The sequence below is a fragment of the Crinia signifera genome, chromosome 12 (assembly GCF_055691185.1).
Source record: "Crinia signifera chromosome 12, ASM5569118v1, whole genome shotgun sequence".
NCBI classification, from domain to species: domain Eukaryota; kingdom Metazoa; phylum Chordata; class Amphibia; order Anura; family Myobatrachidae; genus Crinia; species Crinia signifera.
This window is the reverse complement of record NC_139228.1, coordinates 35055225-35073115: the sequence shown is the minus strand read 5'-3', so window position 1 is coordinate 35073115 and position 17891 is coordinate 35055225. Positions and strand designations below refer to the sequence as shown.

Sequence of the window (17891 nt, the reverse complement as noted above, 5' to 3'; positions counted from 1 at the left end):
CTCACAGTGACAATTATGTGTGGCTCAGCGCTGCTGCTGACACACGGCAGAGAGCGCTGTGTGCGCACACACCCTGGAGCCATGAATCAGCCTGGTTATAAAAGCACAGGCTGGCGGCGCATGCGCAGAAGGTCACAGATGCTGAGGCTGCACACGGCGTTTCTCTGACTGTCTCCAGCAAGTTCCTCAGCTACTGTTACCATGTGGCACTGGTAGGCTGTGAGGAGCTCTTGCCCCCTGGCCCCTGCTACTGCCCAGGGCTCAGGATGCCTTAGCAGGGCCTGGACAGGCTCCAGCCCTGTGTTTTTGGGCCCACCCTCTTGCGGCCTGTGGCTGTCTCTGATGAGCCCTAAGTTACCCCACTGGCCCCTGCTGCCCTGCCCTAGCAAGGCCCTCCTACTCGGCCTGTTGTCCACAGGGAAGGCTGAGTGACACGGACACGGACACCACACCTGGTGTCACTGGCTGGCTGTCCCAGAGACCCAGTTGAGAGCATGAAACCCCTGGCATCGAGCAAGAAACCCATAGCAACGAGTATGTAGGTAAGTGGCACATGTGTGGCATAATATATAATGGGCAGTACAGTGTGTGTTATTATATATAATGGGAATTACAGTGTTTGGCATAATGTGTAATGGGCATTATGGTGTTTGGCATAATGTGTAATGGGCATTATGGTGTTTCATATAACGTGTAATGGGCATTACAGTGTTTTGTATAGCGTGGAAAAGGCATTACGACATGTGGTGTAATATGTAATAGGTATTACGGTGTGTGGCATAATGTGTAATGGGCATTACAGTGTGTGGCGTAATGTGTAATGGGCATTATAGCATGCAGTATAATATGTTATGGGTGTGTGATGTGTAATAGGTATGACGGTGTAAATTTTTGGTGGGATGGAAGGTGTACTGTGTGAGGAGGAGTTGTTAGGGATGAAAGGTGTACTGTGTGAGGGGCATTTCAGATTGCACCCGCCAGGGATGGCAAGGTTAATTGAGGGAAAAGTGCCCTGTTTGAGAGTTCAAATGGGACTTTTCCCATCAGTTAAATTGGGCAGGTGTTGCCCTTTTATGCTTTACACTAATTAGCACAATCTGCGGCATAAGGCACATCAGTGCCTACTGACATCAAGTAGGTGGTAAATATAGTGTTGTTTTAATTCAGCATGGTGATTCCTGGAGACTGGAGTCACAATGTTGAATTAAAAACAACACTATTTTACCAACTTGTCAGTCAGGCTCCGAGGGCCGCTGATTTATATTATCAGGTATGTACCGGTTTTATCTCTAGACTTATTTTATTATTGCAGTATACTGGCAATGGAAAAGTTAGGATTTATAACCTAATAATGAATATGATAAAATGGGGGGCAGCCAAAAAGGTTGTGCTTAGGGGTGGCCTGACCACTAAATTCGCCCCTGCATACAGCCGAGAGGTAAGGAAGCAGAGGAGATGTCTGCATGTTACAAGGGTTAAGTTGTTAGTGGTAGAGATGAATGACCACAAGTGAGAAGAGATGCGGGTGTAGATGGTAGTAAGAGCTGTAATTGAAATGCAAGAAGAGGGCTGTAAGTACAGGAGAGAAGAGGGCCCTGCTCCAAGGAGCTTACAGTCTAAAGGGAGGCAGTGGCCAGAAACACTGCAGGATGTAGGTTGTTTTGCCTTCTCTCCCATCCTCAGGTGTCCGATGTTCTGCGTTATCAGATGCATTATCCTTATCACAGAAATCCTCACTACATCAAACTACTGAAATAAGCTTCTACACACCAAACATATTAGCATATTTTATAATGTACCCGCAGCAATGAAATCACATGAGTGCATTTAAGACTTTTTACAACGTGCAAATCGTTCTGCACATTTGTACTAAGTGTCCATCCACCACCTTTTCTTTTGTGCCTACCTGTTACCAAGAAAACCAGGTTCCCACTGAGCTGTGTGACAGCTGCCGCAGGAACCAGCCACTCACCCTTTCAACGGGCATTCTAATAGAACTCCGCCCTGAATTCTGGGACAGGAGACCCAGCCTTATTTATTTGTGCCTCTCAAACATCTGCTGTTTCTGACTTTCAACGAGAATGAGAAACCTTAAGCCGAGGGGACCCGCAAAAAAAATTCTGATGCTTTAGGGTGCCGTGATTCAAAAAAGTTTGGGAACCCCTGCTCTAGCTAGATCGTTTGTCATATCGGTCAGTATGTATGCACAGTATCATTTGTCCAGGACACTGGAAAGTTGATGGGAAATTGTTCAGAAATATCGTTTTTTTTTTTTTTTTTTTAAGTTTGAAGGCCCATACACAATAGACAATGTCTATTGTGTATGGGCCTTCAAACTTAAACAAAAAAGCATATTATTAGCATTTCAGACATTTGTCATAACTGGAGAACGATGCAAAAACTACGTTAAGTTCTAGGACAAAAAGTCTTGAAGCATAAATTAAGCAGTACATGTTATTGAAGCATAAAAATGAATTAAGCAGTACAATTTTACTTTTGCATTTTCATCTACGCCCCAAATCAATTCGGCAAAGGTTTGGGTAAAGCAGCTGTTCAGAAACATTTCCCAAAAGTACTAAGTTATGTGCAAGGCAGTGATGTAGAGGCTACAATTCTCTGCCTTTCCATGTATTATGCGTTTTGATTTGTAAAACTATTTTATGGCACAATAAACACACAAAACATTGTTGCATATAATAATAAAAAAAAGAAATTCTGAAAAATAATGCAACTGCAAAATGCTCCGCAAAAGTTTTACAAATACCTACGTTTGCCATTCTGCTCCATGGTAGGTTTCTCTCCTTCCGGAGCTTGCCTTAGGAAACCTGCGATACCGTTTGACAGGTGTACCGCCCCAGTTAAACTCCCCAGCTGCCACTGTCCTCGGAGTATATCCGGATGTGCCTCAGATAAAGGGGGGTGATTCAATGGTTTCCTTTAGTACGATCTCTTGATGTAAGATCCGGGGGCAATACTCAGTGACCACCGGCTCTCAAGTGACCATCCAGCCCCCCTCCTATATCCCCTTGTGACCACTATGGGGTGTCAATGTCCCCGTCGGTGAGTTATACATCTAGCAGTGCCTAATAGTTTGTTAACTGAGTATTTAACTGCCCTCCCCCCTTCACTCGCCGTTTCCACCTCGCTGGTTCCATCCAGTGAGGTGGAAATGGCAAGTGTGGCCATTAAAACAGCGAGGCTCACCACAAAATGCAGCGGATTCCAGCAAACCATTGACAGAGAGGATTGCTTTTCCTCACCAAAGATAAGCCATCCTCGCCGTACAACCCCCCTCGCCACCGCATTGCATACACCCCTATGACTACTTTGCTAATTAATTAATTAATATTGCCTACAAATAATTTTCGCTAAGGAAATTGATCGAAATTCTAGGTTTAGGATCTTACATTTCACACTTGTCTTCCATTGTATGGATTTCTTGAATCACTGGAACCACATCGGTCTCCGCTGCTCCTAAAATATTCTGCATCCGACTCCTCAAAAGAGACAGCTGCAGCTGTTGCATCCTCACGCTCTCCCGAAAGCGCCCGAGTTCCGCAGCGGAGCCCAGAAGTTGTGCAGTTTTCTGTGTTGTCTCAGGTCTGTCCAGAACCTCTTCCTGGCAGTTATCCAGAAGAATCATCTCCCTTTCCATCTGCGGAACAACATTTGTGTAAATTGTTCTCAGAGTCGCAACAATTCTGCCACATTTGTTGCACTAATACAAATAATGTAATAATGTTAAAGTTCTGGTATTTTCTGCTAAATGCAGGGGCTAGAAGGAACAGGAGAAGGAGTAAATCCATATCTCAGGATTATATTCGAAGTATAAATGGTTTTCATTCGCCTGTATGTTTTTAATACATTCCACAGTTTGGTTATTGAAGCTAGAACAGATCACCATTTAGACATCTTATCATCAAATACTGGTCATCCCATTATTTCTTTTCATATAAAAACTCAACACAATTAGACATTTTCACGTCATTTTTTAATGAGCGGACTCTGGGCTGCAGTTCTTGGCAATGTGCGCTGGTTATTTACTTGGCCCAGGTGCAGACACATAATTTGGGCACCCCCCTCCTACACAACAACCCAAGTTCACAGTATGCAACATGGCAATGGGTGACAGGGAGAGGCAGAGGGTGACAGGGAAAATAGAGGGTGAAGTGGGAAGCAGTGGACCCCTTAATCCTTAGGATCCCCGATGCACTGTAACTGCTGCACCAATGGTAGTTCCACCTTTGATGTCACTATGCCCAGGTCAGATATGCACCAATAGACAAGGGATGATTTAGTTACACATGAAACAATCACTTTATTAAGAAGGTGGCTTATCTTCTACCAAAGAAATCTAATCAGTTACCAGATCGTTGATTAATTTCCACTCTTGCTTCAGTTCATCACAGTACATTTCCCAATCTCTACAGACACCAAGAAGATACATCCATTTATCCCACAAGGACTCCATCATTATGATGGGCAGCGGCATGCCATCTTCGCTGCTCGTGGGCAGATCTCTGGATGCCATTTGTAGAACCACCAATTGTTCCTCGTAGGATTGTATTTGTGTCACTAAATTCTGAGAAATGCAAAAACAAATTTATTCTCAGTGTTAACCCTCTGAGCGCCAAGATCTCTGTGGATTGTGGCGATCCCGGCCGCAGATCGACAATCCACGGCTGTTTCCGTGGCCATGCCCCCCTTTGCGCTGATTGGAAGGTGGGACATTGAATCGCGCCTGGCGTTCAGCTGTCGATCAAACTGCAAAGGGGCCAGGATCATGGCTGTGGGTAGGGATCGACAGCCGCGATCCTGGATCGAATACCCCCCACATTTGTTATATAAATTGAAATAAAAAATGGTACTTGTGTATTATCACGGCGCCCAATTTTACTACGTACACAAACGCATCGCATGCCGTTATGGTATGCGATTTTAACACTTATAATGGCATTTCATGTACTATAACATTAAATGACAATGTCATTTATTAAAGCCACCCCCCTCCCCCCCCCAGTATCAACGTGATCCCGAAGCGAGGGGCGGCGGTACGTGTCCGCCCGACCTTTTCATACCCCCACTATCCACGCCAGCGTGGAGTTGATTTTTATAGTGTGGCGAGCGCAGCAAGCCACCAAGCCCGAAGAGTGTTGAGCGCAGCAAGCCCCACGAGGGGACGCGTATTATGTTACATGTATTACGCGTCCGCTTGCCACGCTTCAGGCTCAGTGGCTCCCTGGGCTCGCCACACTATATAAATTCAACTCCACGCCGACGTGGATAGTGGGGGTATGAAAAGGTCGGGTGGACACGTACCGCTGCGCTCGCCAAGCTTCGGGATGACGTGGAGAGTGGGGGGCCTAAATAAATGACATGATCTGTCATTTAATGGTATAGCACATCCAATCAGAAATGATATCTAATCGCATCACATGCCATACAATAATAATTTTTTATCGTACCTTATCTTTTTAATGGATTCACTGACACAGAGCAGTGAATACATTATATAAGAAAATCGCATCTGATCGCATCGCATGCCATACAATAATGGCATGCGATGCGATTTCACTACTGTGAATAGCCCACTACGCAAATGCCGTAGTGGGCGCCGTGATAATACACAAGTAACTAAAAAATGTATATTTCCTATATAAAAAGGTAAACATTACAGGTTATTACGAGGAGTCAAAATGTTTGCTTGGTAATTTATACAATTATTTTGAAAAATTAACTCTTGGCACTCAAAGGGATGAAATGCAGTGAAGGCCCATATACACTGGTACACCTAGTGTGTACATCCCGGCGATGAGCGGTGATGCAAGCTCCCACATAATCACCGGGAAAGCCGTTCATCTGCTGGTATTACCAGCAGATGGAAAGCCGCTCAGTGGATATGCACTGAGCGGTTTCCCCCTCAGCAATGATACACGCTGGGCAAAGTCACCCAATGTGTATGGACCTTATGTGTCAGGGGATATCCACAAAGCCTGAACTGCTTAGTAGTGGTATGTTTAAAACTTGGACCTATTTTTTGACAATGCAGCCAATAAATTCACGAGGAACCAGTGACATGAATGAGTTTCGATTCGATAGTTGAACAAAACATTACTGTTTTCAGATACACACTTTACACCAGGGATGGGGAACCTTTGGCCCTCCGGCTGTTGTTGAACTACACATCGTAGTATGCCCTGCTACAGATTTGCTATTTGGCTACAGTATGTTAAAAGTGTTGCAGGGCATGCTGGGATGTCTAGTTCAACAGCTGGAGGGCCAAGGTTCCCCATCCCTGCTTTACACCATAAGCACTCAGGAGCAGGGCCCTCCACCCCTCTTGGTCCTCTTCTAAAGTGCACTCAAACTCAGTCCGTGACTCCAATCAGTTAATCTGCCCTTTATAGAGCACTAGATCATTGGCAGCTGTTATTAACGGTCACTTATTTAGTTATAGCATTAACATGGAAACAGAGAATTTGACAGCAGATAATCTAATCTGCCACATAACATGTTATCTTGTTGTTATCGCAACAGGTTACATGTTGTTATCTCAACGTTCCAACGGATAGGTCCGATTGCTGATCCATAGCGCAGGCAAGAAGCTTTAACGGTGCGTAGAACAGCACCCTGCAGCCAGTAGCGCTACTGCAGATCTTCCCATAGTATCCAAGCATAGGCGAATCTAGAATTATGGTAATGGGTGGTCCCAGATCTAGAAACAATAACAGGGAGACCTTTGCGCGGCGTAGCCACGCCGCAAAAAGGGGGCGTGGTCTCATGGGAAGGAGGCGTGGCATCACAAAAAGGGGTGTGGTATTACACTTTAGACCACACACAGTAATGCCCATTACACATTTTAGCAAACTCCGTAATACCCATTACACATAAAGCCACACGCCGTAATGCCAAACACCATAATGCCCATTACACATTGTGCCACACATCACGATGCCCATTACATACTATATAACAAACCGTAATGCCAATTACATATTTGCCACATAAGTGCTGCTTACCTACATGCTCATTGCTAGGGGGTTCTTGCTTGAAGGCACCATAGTACCCATTACACATGATGCCGCACACCATAGTACCCATTACACATGATCCCGCACACCATAGTACCCATTACACATGATGCCGCGCACCATAGTACCCATTACACATGATGCCACACACCATAGTACCCATTACACATGATGCCGCACACCATAGTACCTATTACACATGATGCCGCACACCATAGTACCCATTACACATGATGCCGCACACCATAGTACCCATTACACATGATGCTGCACACCATAGTACCCATTACACATGATGCCGCACACCATAGTACCTATTACACATGATGCCGTACACCATAGTACCCATTACACATAATGCCGCACACCATAGTACCCATTACACATGATGCCGCACACCATAGTAACCATTACACATGATGCCGCACACCCTAGTACTCATTACACATGATGCCGCACACCATAGTACCCATTACACATGATGCCGTGCACCATAGTACCCATTACACATGATGCTGCACACATAATGTCCCTTACACATGATGCTGCACACCGTAATGCCCCTTACACATTAAGCCACACATTATGCGTAATGCCCCCACATACCGCCACTTGTAGCGTCCCTTAAGCAATGCCCCCAAAAGTGCCACTTACTGTAAATTTTTATATGAGCCTTCGCTGCTGCTGCAGGGAGAGATGGAGAGCGGTGCAGCTGCTTCTATGGGGAGAGGAGCAGAGCGCAGTGCAGAGCACGCTCCCTCTCCCCTCCTGGTGTCCTCTCTAGCCGAGTGGACATTTGAAATATTGTGCGCGCTGTTGTTGTGCGTGACGTCGGGGAAGCACGCCGGGCGCCGGCACCACATGATTAAAGGGGGAGCGGGCAGAGGTGAAAGCGGGGAGAAGAATTGGAGCAGAAGCTGCAGGGGTGACAGTCATTGACAGCTGGGCAGAGAGCAGGGGCTGTATTCAGAGCACTGCAGGTCATGGCTGTTTGAAATAATACCCCTTTCACAACAGAAAATGCAGGGATTTACCCGGGAATATGGTCCCAGGATCATGCAGGGACATTCCCAGGCTGACCCCTTATACACAAGCCTAGTCCCTGCATTTTCTGGTGTGAGGGGGAGAGACAACCACTCCCCTCTCCCTACCCCCTTTAACTAACCAGCTATATCTTCGGAACCAACTGACCCATTTACATGAGACCAGTATCATATTGAAGAACTTTTGAGATGGCTTTGAATGATTTTGGTCCCGTGAAACTGGGCTGTTTGGTTCCAGAGAAATCTGTCCTCAAAGTACATAAACAGTCATGAAATTACATTTAAGAAATGAAAAAAAAAAAAAAAAAACGGTTTAACCTCAATATCCCTGGAACCAATGAACCCATATGGAGCCAGCCTGGTATCAGATTGAAGGCCCGGCGATTTGGGTTCGACTGAGATCAACCTCAAGCTTTAGTGATGCCGAAGGGGGAACTGGCAGCCGTTGAACTGGGTGGTGGTCGGAATTAGCGGGTCCCATGTTATCCTATAGGGAAAAGGTTCCAGCTTTGCCTGGCCGTATCTCCGGTTCCGAGGGGGCTAGAGACACGGGGCTGGGCTCGTTGGAAAGCCCCATCCCTCAGCTACAAAATGGGGGGCTAATGGGTGGTCCTGTGCACCCCCGGACCACCCCCTAGATTCGCCTATGTATCCAAGGGACACTTCAGGAAGACACTCTGCCCCTGTAGAGAAGCCCTGAGCATTCTTAAGACGCTCCAGGCAGTGCTCTACTTCCCAAAGTCACAGGCCGCGCCTCTCTGGAATGACAATGTGTTTAGGAGGCGGGGCCTGCTCAATGTTATTGTGCTGCTCAGGTTTTACTCCATTAACTTTGTGCAACAATTGAACAGTGTGTACATCACAGATAATTTATTCGGTGACCACTAGTAGTTTGTCATTAAATAGGTCCCCAAACAAACATATCACACCGGTATCACAAAACTTGCCTTGCTTTTTTCCCACTGCACCAAGGCAGCTTTGTAGGATGTTGGCTTCTGAAACAAGGAGTCTCTGATAATGGCTTCAATGTCTTCCAGATCCTCCCTGATCTTCTGTTTATTACTCCTGAAAATGTGATATTTTTCATGGTGCCTAGACAAATAAGAATCCAAAATGTCAAAGCTTGGAACGCTGAGGTCCCTGGTAGATATGTACATGACAGATCAAACTAAAAGCATCATAAGTTACACTTAAGGTGCATACACACTGTGCAATTTTTTGGGCCAATTAATTTTGGCCCATCTGAACGATATTAGTCAAAATATCTTTCAGTGTGTATGCGACGAACGATGATGTGCATACTCGCCAGTTGTTCATCAAGGTTGTTCGTCAACTGTGCATGCAGCTCAATTTGGATATATTTCAAAAAGAGCCTATAAACCGTAGCTAGATCTTTCGTCCAGGTCATTGGGTTCAATGGAAATTGGTCAGCAATGTCTTTCAATGAAATTGTTCAAAAAAATTGTACAGTGTGTATGCACCTTTAAACATGCCATACACTACAAAACCAGCCGACTACATGACTGGTTTGAAACATAATGGTTCAGTATATGGTGCTGAATGAGGATCGATCACTGCCTGAAAACAACTGGAAATCAATCTGGATAAAAGGTTAGGTCTTCAAACTTGGCCACCCCCATCGTTCAGCCAACTTCTAGCAAGGTATGGATACATGTATTATATGGAGGTTCTCTATCCAGAGACGTAATAGGGGAGGAGTCTGCACTGTGCTGGACCTATCATCTGAATGCATGACATCACAGCGCTGCGCTGAGCACCAGGAAGTGCAGCACTGGAGACACGCCAGGTGGCTGTACCGACTGTTGGATGTATGTCCGGACATTTAAAACAACAGTACTGTCCTAAGGCCCTGCACCCTGGGAGAGGGCAGCAAACGCACAACGTTAGAGGCCTGCCTCCTCCACTGTCCTTGCAAATGTTGCATATGCAGTTTACTACAACCTCTGGACCAAACCACTAATTAGTTAAAATAAAGTCTGGTGAGTTTTATATCAATTTCCCACTAGTCTGTAACAGCGTGATTTTTAGTCAGTACCAATAAACAGGGACAAGATGTGTTCTATTGAAAAGACAAAAATATATAGTGTCTTAGACACTTATCAAAGAAGATATGAACTTTGTTTGCGTAAAGATTGAGGCTATAATTAAACATGTACAGAGGACTATTACACAAAAGACATCCTATAGGTTGAGTCTTTTCATATCTGAAATGCTGGGGGCCAGAAGTATTTTGTACTATTTGCACATTATAATAAGATATCTTGGGGATCGGACCAAATAAGTAACAAATTTACAACTTTCTTGTTTATGTATCTTATACATAAAGTGAAGATAATTTGATACCAAATTTATAACTGTTGCACATAAAACAAGGCTTGTGTACACTGAACAGTCAGAAAGCAGGTCAGACATACTCGATTTGGGATTTCTAAATATGGGAGACACAACCTGTACAAACCAATGTACTATACCCCTAGTTCCATAGCAACCAATAAAAGGTTTACTTTACTTTTAAAATGAAGTAGAAAAATGACAGCAGGTATCTGATTGGTACAATTCATTTATAACTTAACAACTATGAAAAACTATGCAGAATTTATAAATCAATGGTTATGTTATATCATACGCAGCAAATTTGTATACCATATCTAAATAAGAGAATGATGGAAATGAAAAAATTTACCTGAGTAAAGCGGATCTCTTTCTTTCTAACCTCTCCATAAATATGGAATTCTTGGAGGTGACCTCTTTTAAAACGTCATCCAATTGTTCTTGAGCGTGTGGATTACAAATAGATTTCAACTTATCAGTGATTTTATGAATTTCAGCTACAGCGAGATTGAGTTCTTCTTGTTTAGAAATCAGCTCACATTCCTGGGATTTTAGACAAATCAAATCAAATGGATCAAATTGTAACTTTCCTCCATGTTGTGTGAAAAGCTCTGCTACGTTGATGATGGCTTGTTGGAAATCTTGAAGGCATCTACAGATCTTCTCAGTTGTGTTCTGTCAGAGAAACACATTTACTGCAATGTTCTAAATGGCTATTTACATTATACAGATTTTCGACACATTTAACACTAGGAGGTAAATTTACATAAGATTAAAAAAAGTAAAGGCGGTGTTGCGCATACCAACCAATCATATTTGGATCATTTTCTATCTAACGAAACACCGAGGGCCAGATGCACAAAGCATAAAAATTGATAAAAATTGAGTGATAGACCACCAGCCAATCAGCTCCCAACTGCTATGTTACAGGCTGAGTTTGACAATGTAGGGTTTGTTTGCACAAAGGGGGGCAAACAGAAGAAAGAAAAAAGGCTTTGGGGGCACACTCTTAATTATAAGGTGTGTGAAATTAGTTTAAAACTTAACTTATTAGGATCTTCAAAGATTAAATGACAAGAGCTAGTACAAAGAACAATTGAGAATAAGTTTAGGAAAAATTATGGAAAAATCTTCCCCCCCCTTTTTTTTCTCCTTTCCCTTTTTCTTCTCTTTTTATATATTTTTTTATTTTGTCTTTTCTTCCTCTGTTTTTTGTTTCACTTGTGGTCAATTACAGCAAATAATCTGTCTAAGTGTGCAGCTGCATTAAGTCTAAGTCTGTGTTTGACAAATTACAGTTTCTGGTTGGCTGGTGGTTTAGAACTCTCCATTTTATCACTTTTCTAGGCTTAGTACAGCACGTCCTAAAAGCTTAGTAAATTTACAAATATGTTACATCTGTACATTACAGGTTCCTATCATTTAAAGAAAACCATATACCATATATGAAAGTTACCTATGTAAGTAAGCTACAATGGCTTAATAGAACCAAAGGCATTAAAAATAAGATGTTTTTTTTTTTAGGTAGAAATAGCATATTTCCTGTCAAAAAATTATCTAGTGCAGCACTGAGGCAACCTCTACAGCGATAAGAGTATTGGGGAAATACTCCATAGTGTTAGAGACCTCCTCAACAAGAGGTGACCTGGATGATCGGTGGGCAGGCCAATATCACTGGCCAATGATATAAAACAACCGCTTATATATTATATTGGCACGTAATGATCGTATGGTGCATATACATTTCAATTGCCGAAAAAAAAATATATGTATGCGCCTTTTATGTACGTATATTATTTCTTAGCGGAATATAAAACCTATTATCTCCTTTTCAAAATTTCTTTGGAGGGGTTGTAAGGCTGCCCAACACCATCGCAGACTTTCAGCTGTACTGCATGTGCGTGCCAGTTCCTGTCTACAGAGCAGCCTACAGAGCTGTAGGGAAATCTATTCTATTCTGTCTCCGTATTATTCTGATTAATCTCCAATCTGTAGCCAGTGACTGAATTCAATCCCGGGTGATTTAGCCTGGGAAATGGCTGAAAATTGCATCTGCAGATCTTGCTCTTTCCTGGAAAACGCTGCAAAATTTTTGAATTAGTGGCCATTCCCGCAAAAAAAAAAGATTAAGTAAATGGAATGCATGTGTACAAATCAAACTTTATACATCCTTCCTTTGAATATATTAACTGTAAACATAATAAAGTCCATAGAGAGTGACACGCTCGCTTTACTATAAGCTACTAATCATTTAAACGGGATGCAGTTAATTTGCCGGCGGTCGGGATCCCGGCGGTCGGAATCCCGACACTGGAATCCCGACCGCCGAAATCCCGAAACTTTCTCCCTCTGTGGGTGTCCACGACACCCATAGAGGGAGAATAAAATAGCGTGCCGAGCGTAGCGAGGCACCGGGCCCGCTGCGTGGCGAGCGCAGCGAGCCCGCAAGGGGGGGCGATCCATGTCCCCCCCTTGTCGGGATTTCGGCGGTCGGGATTCCGACCGCCGGCAAATCGTATCGGATCCCATTTAAACACCTTCAAAAGTGGTTAATTATTTTTATTGTGGATGAATAATGTATTTTTTAGTTTTTAACTTCTGGCTATTTTTGCTAGGGAGTACGCCGAAAAACACCACTATTGTCATATTATTTGTAACTAGGGGAGGAACCTAGATGTTTTTGTGGCTGCACTCCAACTTCCTTAGCCCTTATATATGGACAATGCACAGATTGCGCCATCAACTTTTTTATTTTTATCAACAATTGTGTATGGTCCACAAATATGCCTGCAGAAACCCCTGCCCCCCACAAACAGTATGGGGCAGCAGAGAAAGGTGTAGAAAAGCCATGTTGTAGAGGCACAACACACAAACATACAATGAGATGGACATACAGCATGTAAAATAGCAATAATCTATGATGATAAAAACGGGGTATAGAAGAACCAATTAGCATTGGAATTATTTTTTTTTACATAAATGCAGTTAAAAAAAAAGTTCATGATGGGTTATCCAAATCTACTTTTTCCGGTACTTCTTTACTTTCACGGCGCCACTCTAGATAGGACAGATAGGATACTAGATAGGATACGATTTGTATGCGATTTGACATAAGATATCGCATAAGATATAGGATAGGACAGATAGGATACTAGATAGGATACGATTTGCATGCGATTTGACATAAGATACCGCATAAGATATAGGATAAGATTTACTATCCATTTCATTACCCCACTATCCACTAGGGCGTGGAGTGAGAATAGAATAGTGTGGCGAGCGCAGCGAGCCACCGAGCCCGAAGCGTGGCGAGCGCAGCGAGCCCCGCGAGGGGACACGGATGTTGTTTGAAAGCAAGTCCCCAATATCGCATGCCATTTGCATGCAATTCCATAAAATACATTCCGTGTCCCCTCGCGGGGCTCGCTGCGCTCGCCACGCTTCGGGCTCGGTGGCTCGCTGCGCTCGCCACACTATTCTATTCTCACTCCACGCCCTAGTGGATAGTGGGGTAATGAAATGGATAGTAAATCTTATCCTATATCTTATGCGATATCTTATGTCAAATCGCATACAAATCGTATCCTATCCTATCTGTCCTATCTGTCCTATCTGTCCTATCTGTCCTATCTGTCCTATCTGTCCTATCTAGTGGCGCCGTGAAAGTAAAGAAGTACCCTTTTTCCTTCTATAATAAATATCTGCTAAATAAAACCACTTTACAATGGGGAGGAGGGAGTGGAAGTGTTGACAAAGCTTGTCATCATGGAGCACACTGTAGCCAGTCAGAACACAGAATATTAACAGCAATAAAGAGTCTGTCTCCTCCAAAGATCTGGGACAATAGAATATGCTGCTAATCCAATCATCTACACCAGGGGTGGCCAAGCCCTCAAGAAGTAGCAACAGTTCACAATTTTCCAGTGCACCTGTGGATCCTTTGAATGTGTGGGTTAGTAATGAATGCAGCACATGTTTGAAAATGTCAGTTAGTATTGACTGCACCTGTGCACCACAGCTGAGTGATCTGGAAAACGTGGACTATTGGTAGATCTCAAGGACCATTTGGCCAGCCTTGATCTACACATATACAGCATCACAGAATAAGGATTGGTGCTCCAAGGAAATCACCACTGTAAAGTTGCAGTGTGAAAAGCAATGTGCTGCCAATGTCTCACTTGGGAAATATCTCCTAACCACCACATTGTATAAATTGTATATATATTTACAGTTTATCCAAAATCTTAGTACATGTGTGGTTAAAGTACATATTTTCTAAGTTGCTAAAAACGCATGAAAACTTTGAACTGAAATTTTGCACCACCAATACTTACAATGTGCTGTGAGATCTTATTCTCTGTTTCTTTTCCAATATACTCGATTTCACTCAGTTGTTTTTGGAGGTCCTGTGTAGCTCCTTGGGTTGAAATGGACCTTATACCATGTAACTCTGACTTGCATATTTCATGAAGAGCCTCAAGCCTTAGCAGTTCCTCTTCAGCCTTGTAGATATCCAACTCAATAACAGATTGCTCATGAATATCTCTGTTGATTTTCCTTAGATTGTTAATGGTTTTCTGCAATTGGTACTGAGCACTTGTGTCTGTTGTACCACAATCAGTTATCACCTGGCTGAGAGATTGATGTAATTGTTCCGTATATTCTGCTAGAGATTTAATAGCCTTTTCCTCATTTTTGAGAGACTCTTCATCGACACCTGATTTTTCGTGCAGTAGGCAGAGTGCCTTGGTAGTTAAAATGCTTATATGCTTTACTTTTTTACATACCAATTGAGCATCTATAATATCAAAATTGGTTCCAATCGTGATGGTGTCTTTTTGTACTGAACAAATCATTGATTTGATTCTATCTATCAGCTCTCCATAATGTCCTTCTACTCGTCCACAATGTACAAAGTGACCACTTGTCTCAGCATCCTTTGTCAAATTTAGACATTTGTTCTGTAGGTTATCAACAGCCAAACCATCCCAGTGAAGCCTGTTATCTTCGAACACGTCCTTATACCTCAATATCTCAAACAAGTGATCTCGAGATGATGAGATGGCATTTTGGGAAACTTGTAATTTCCTTTCAAAATCTTTACCATCTCGTTTTGCCGCCTCATCATGTATCTCAGGTTCAATAGGCTGCAAAGCACTCAATTCCCGATTGAGGTAAGTCGTCCTTTCTTCAAAGTCATTACAAATTCTTAGCAATTTTTCAGTATAAGAAAACTTCTTTTCTTCTAATGTCCGTATTTTTCTTGCCTTATACTTTAGACTTCTTAATAAGTCATTTAAATATAACTGCTCTGATTTTTTGAGTTCCCCATGATAGTTTTGGCTGTTCTTCAGAAGTGTCAAGATTAGACCTTCAATTTCTTCCAGCTCTGTAGTCTTGGCCTTTAAACAATTTAGCTGCTCACACAAGTCCGTGGCAGTAAATAACCCTCTGAGTGGAGTTGCTTCTTTCTCTAGACATTGCAGTAATTCTTTGAGCTTTTCAATTTCTGAAAAAAGTGATTTCCTTTTTTCCAGTCCAGATTCCAACTGCTGTAATCTCTGAACTGATTGTATAACTTGGACCTGGAATAATTCCTGCAATTTCTGGAAAAATGATCCCAAGTCTTTGCACACAGCTGTGTCAATCCCTGAAGATATGTGTTCCGACTCTTCAATAACAGAGTCGACCATCGACTTTCTGTCCGAAATTTCTTTGCACTCACTTTGACAAGCTATGATCTGCTTTTCTACATCTTCAGGTAGAAGTGCAATAAACAGATTAAATGCGGTCCAGTTTTGTGAGTTTTTGACCCATAACAGTGATTCGTATAAAGGTTTACAAGAAGCATATTGCTCCAGAAAGTCACTTGGTGTTTGACATCGGGTGAGTTGGCGATCATTCACCCTCTCCTCGAGGCTTTCCAATTCGCTCTGCAAATTGTCCAGGGAGCTTTCCAGGCTCTTCCGCTCATTTGTTCCCCATGTTCTTTTGATTTGCAAGTCACATGCATTTCTTAATATGGAAAACATATGTCTAATGGCTTGAATGTCTGCGGAAAGTAGCAGAGATGCCTTCAGAGCATCTTCTGGAGAAGTAGAAGGTTGATCAAGTTGGTCTTGCTGGAGACGAATGATCCTTTGCACATCGTCAACTTTCTGTTGAAGAAATGCTATTTCTTGGGCTTCCTTTGCAAGACGATCCTGTTCCCTAAGAACATTCAGCTCAATTTGTTCCCAAAAGTCCTCAATTTGTCTCACATCAAGGGCTATGTCCTCTGTGTTTTTACTTGGTATTCCATAAACACCAATGTTTGATTGCGCTGTCTCCAAAGCATGCAAACTTTTCTTTTCTCTTGATATTTGCTGTAGAAAATGTGTTATTTTTTCCAAATGACTTGTGTAACTTTCCGTGGGTGTCCTGGAACACAAATATGTCTGGAGTTAAATAACGTTTAGCACAGGATAGATGTTCCATTGTAAATCAATCATTACATTGCCCGGCTGAATGTCATGATAGCGATAGCTGCCAATCTATTTTTCTGAATAATCTTTAATATCCGCTATAGAACATTAATGTAAATACATATTATGCACTTAATAATTCTACAGTATTTTAAAACATATCTGGTATTAAACAACAAAAAAAAGGTATGTAAAAATAAGTCCTAGAAAAAAGCCTTCATGTAGGAACGTTCGAATAAGCGGACAGCATTTTTAAACATAATTGAAGAAATCTGCATATATTATTTTATATATAGACAACTGATTTTTCTACAAATATTCAACAAAATACATACAGTAGGAGCATAAGTCACAAAAAAAAAAAAAAAAAGAAATATTTCTAGCGGCTTGCTGGGGTAGTGTAACCGTGAACAGTGGGCCACAATGGCCCCCATCCAGAGATGGACACCAACCCGGTCTTTTCCGCAGTTGGTTGATGATCGTCTACATGGTCATGGGTCTATTCATCTACATGATGGTCATGCTACGACAGTCGCAATTAACTGACAAAACAGTTTGATGGAGGTTACATTGGGTGGCAGCAAACACGTAGGTACGTGACAACAGTTTTCCATACGTGTCTCTGCCTGTGTTTGCAAACCCGTACGCAGCTGCAAAGGCTGCGGCATCTTATTTCCTGTGGCTATTATAAGTACCATATGACTACTCCGTTCTGTATTTAGGGGGTTATTCAGACTTGGTCACTACTCTGCTGATTTGATTTACCTGCAATCAGGTAATTGCTGCCCCACCAGAGTGAAATCCCGCCCTGCACAAAGCTGAGAAACCCCCCAAATTCCGGCTTCCTGTCAATCACCTGGTGAATGGCTACCAAACAAAAAAGATGCTGGATTTTATTGCATGTGTACTGTGACCCGTACACGTGCGTAGCCATTGATTGATAATCGCCTGGCTTGCTTATTCGCACAACAGCGATCAGGTTTGGCAAACCCCCTTAGACG

The 17891-nt window shown here is 42.8% G+C and overlaps 1 protein-coding gene across 6 annotated transcripts in view; it reads right to left on the bottom strand.

The window, feature by feature from the left end:
• Positions 1 to 17891, bottom strand: part of SYNE2 (spectrin repeat containing nuclear envelope protein 2) — a 351025-nt gene that overhangs the window by 180218 nt on the left and 152916 nt on the right. For all 6 annotated transcript variants that reach the window (XM_083167027.1, XM_083167022.1, XM_083167024.1 and 3 more), the window contains 5 exons: positions 14761 to 16846; positions 10779 to 11101; positions 9022 to 9166; positions 4367 to 4582; positions 3408 to 3655 (listed from right to left, as the gene is read on the bottom strand). In XM_083167027.1, coding sequence (XP_083023153.1) covers positions 3408 to 3655; positions 4367 to 4582; positions 9022 to 9166; positions 10779 to 11101; positions 14761 to 16846 — 3018 coding nt within the window. The remainder of the gene's footprint in view (positions 1 to 3407; positions 3656 to 4366; positions 4583 to 9021; positions 9167 to 10778; positions 11102 to 14760; positions 16847 to 17891) is intronic.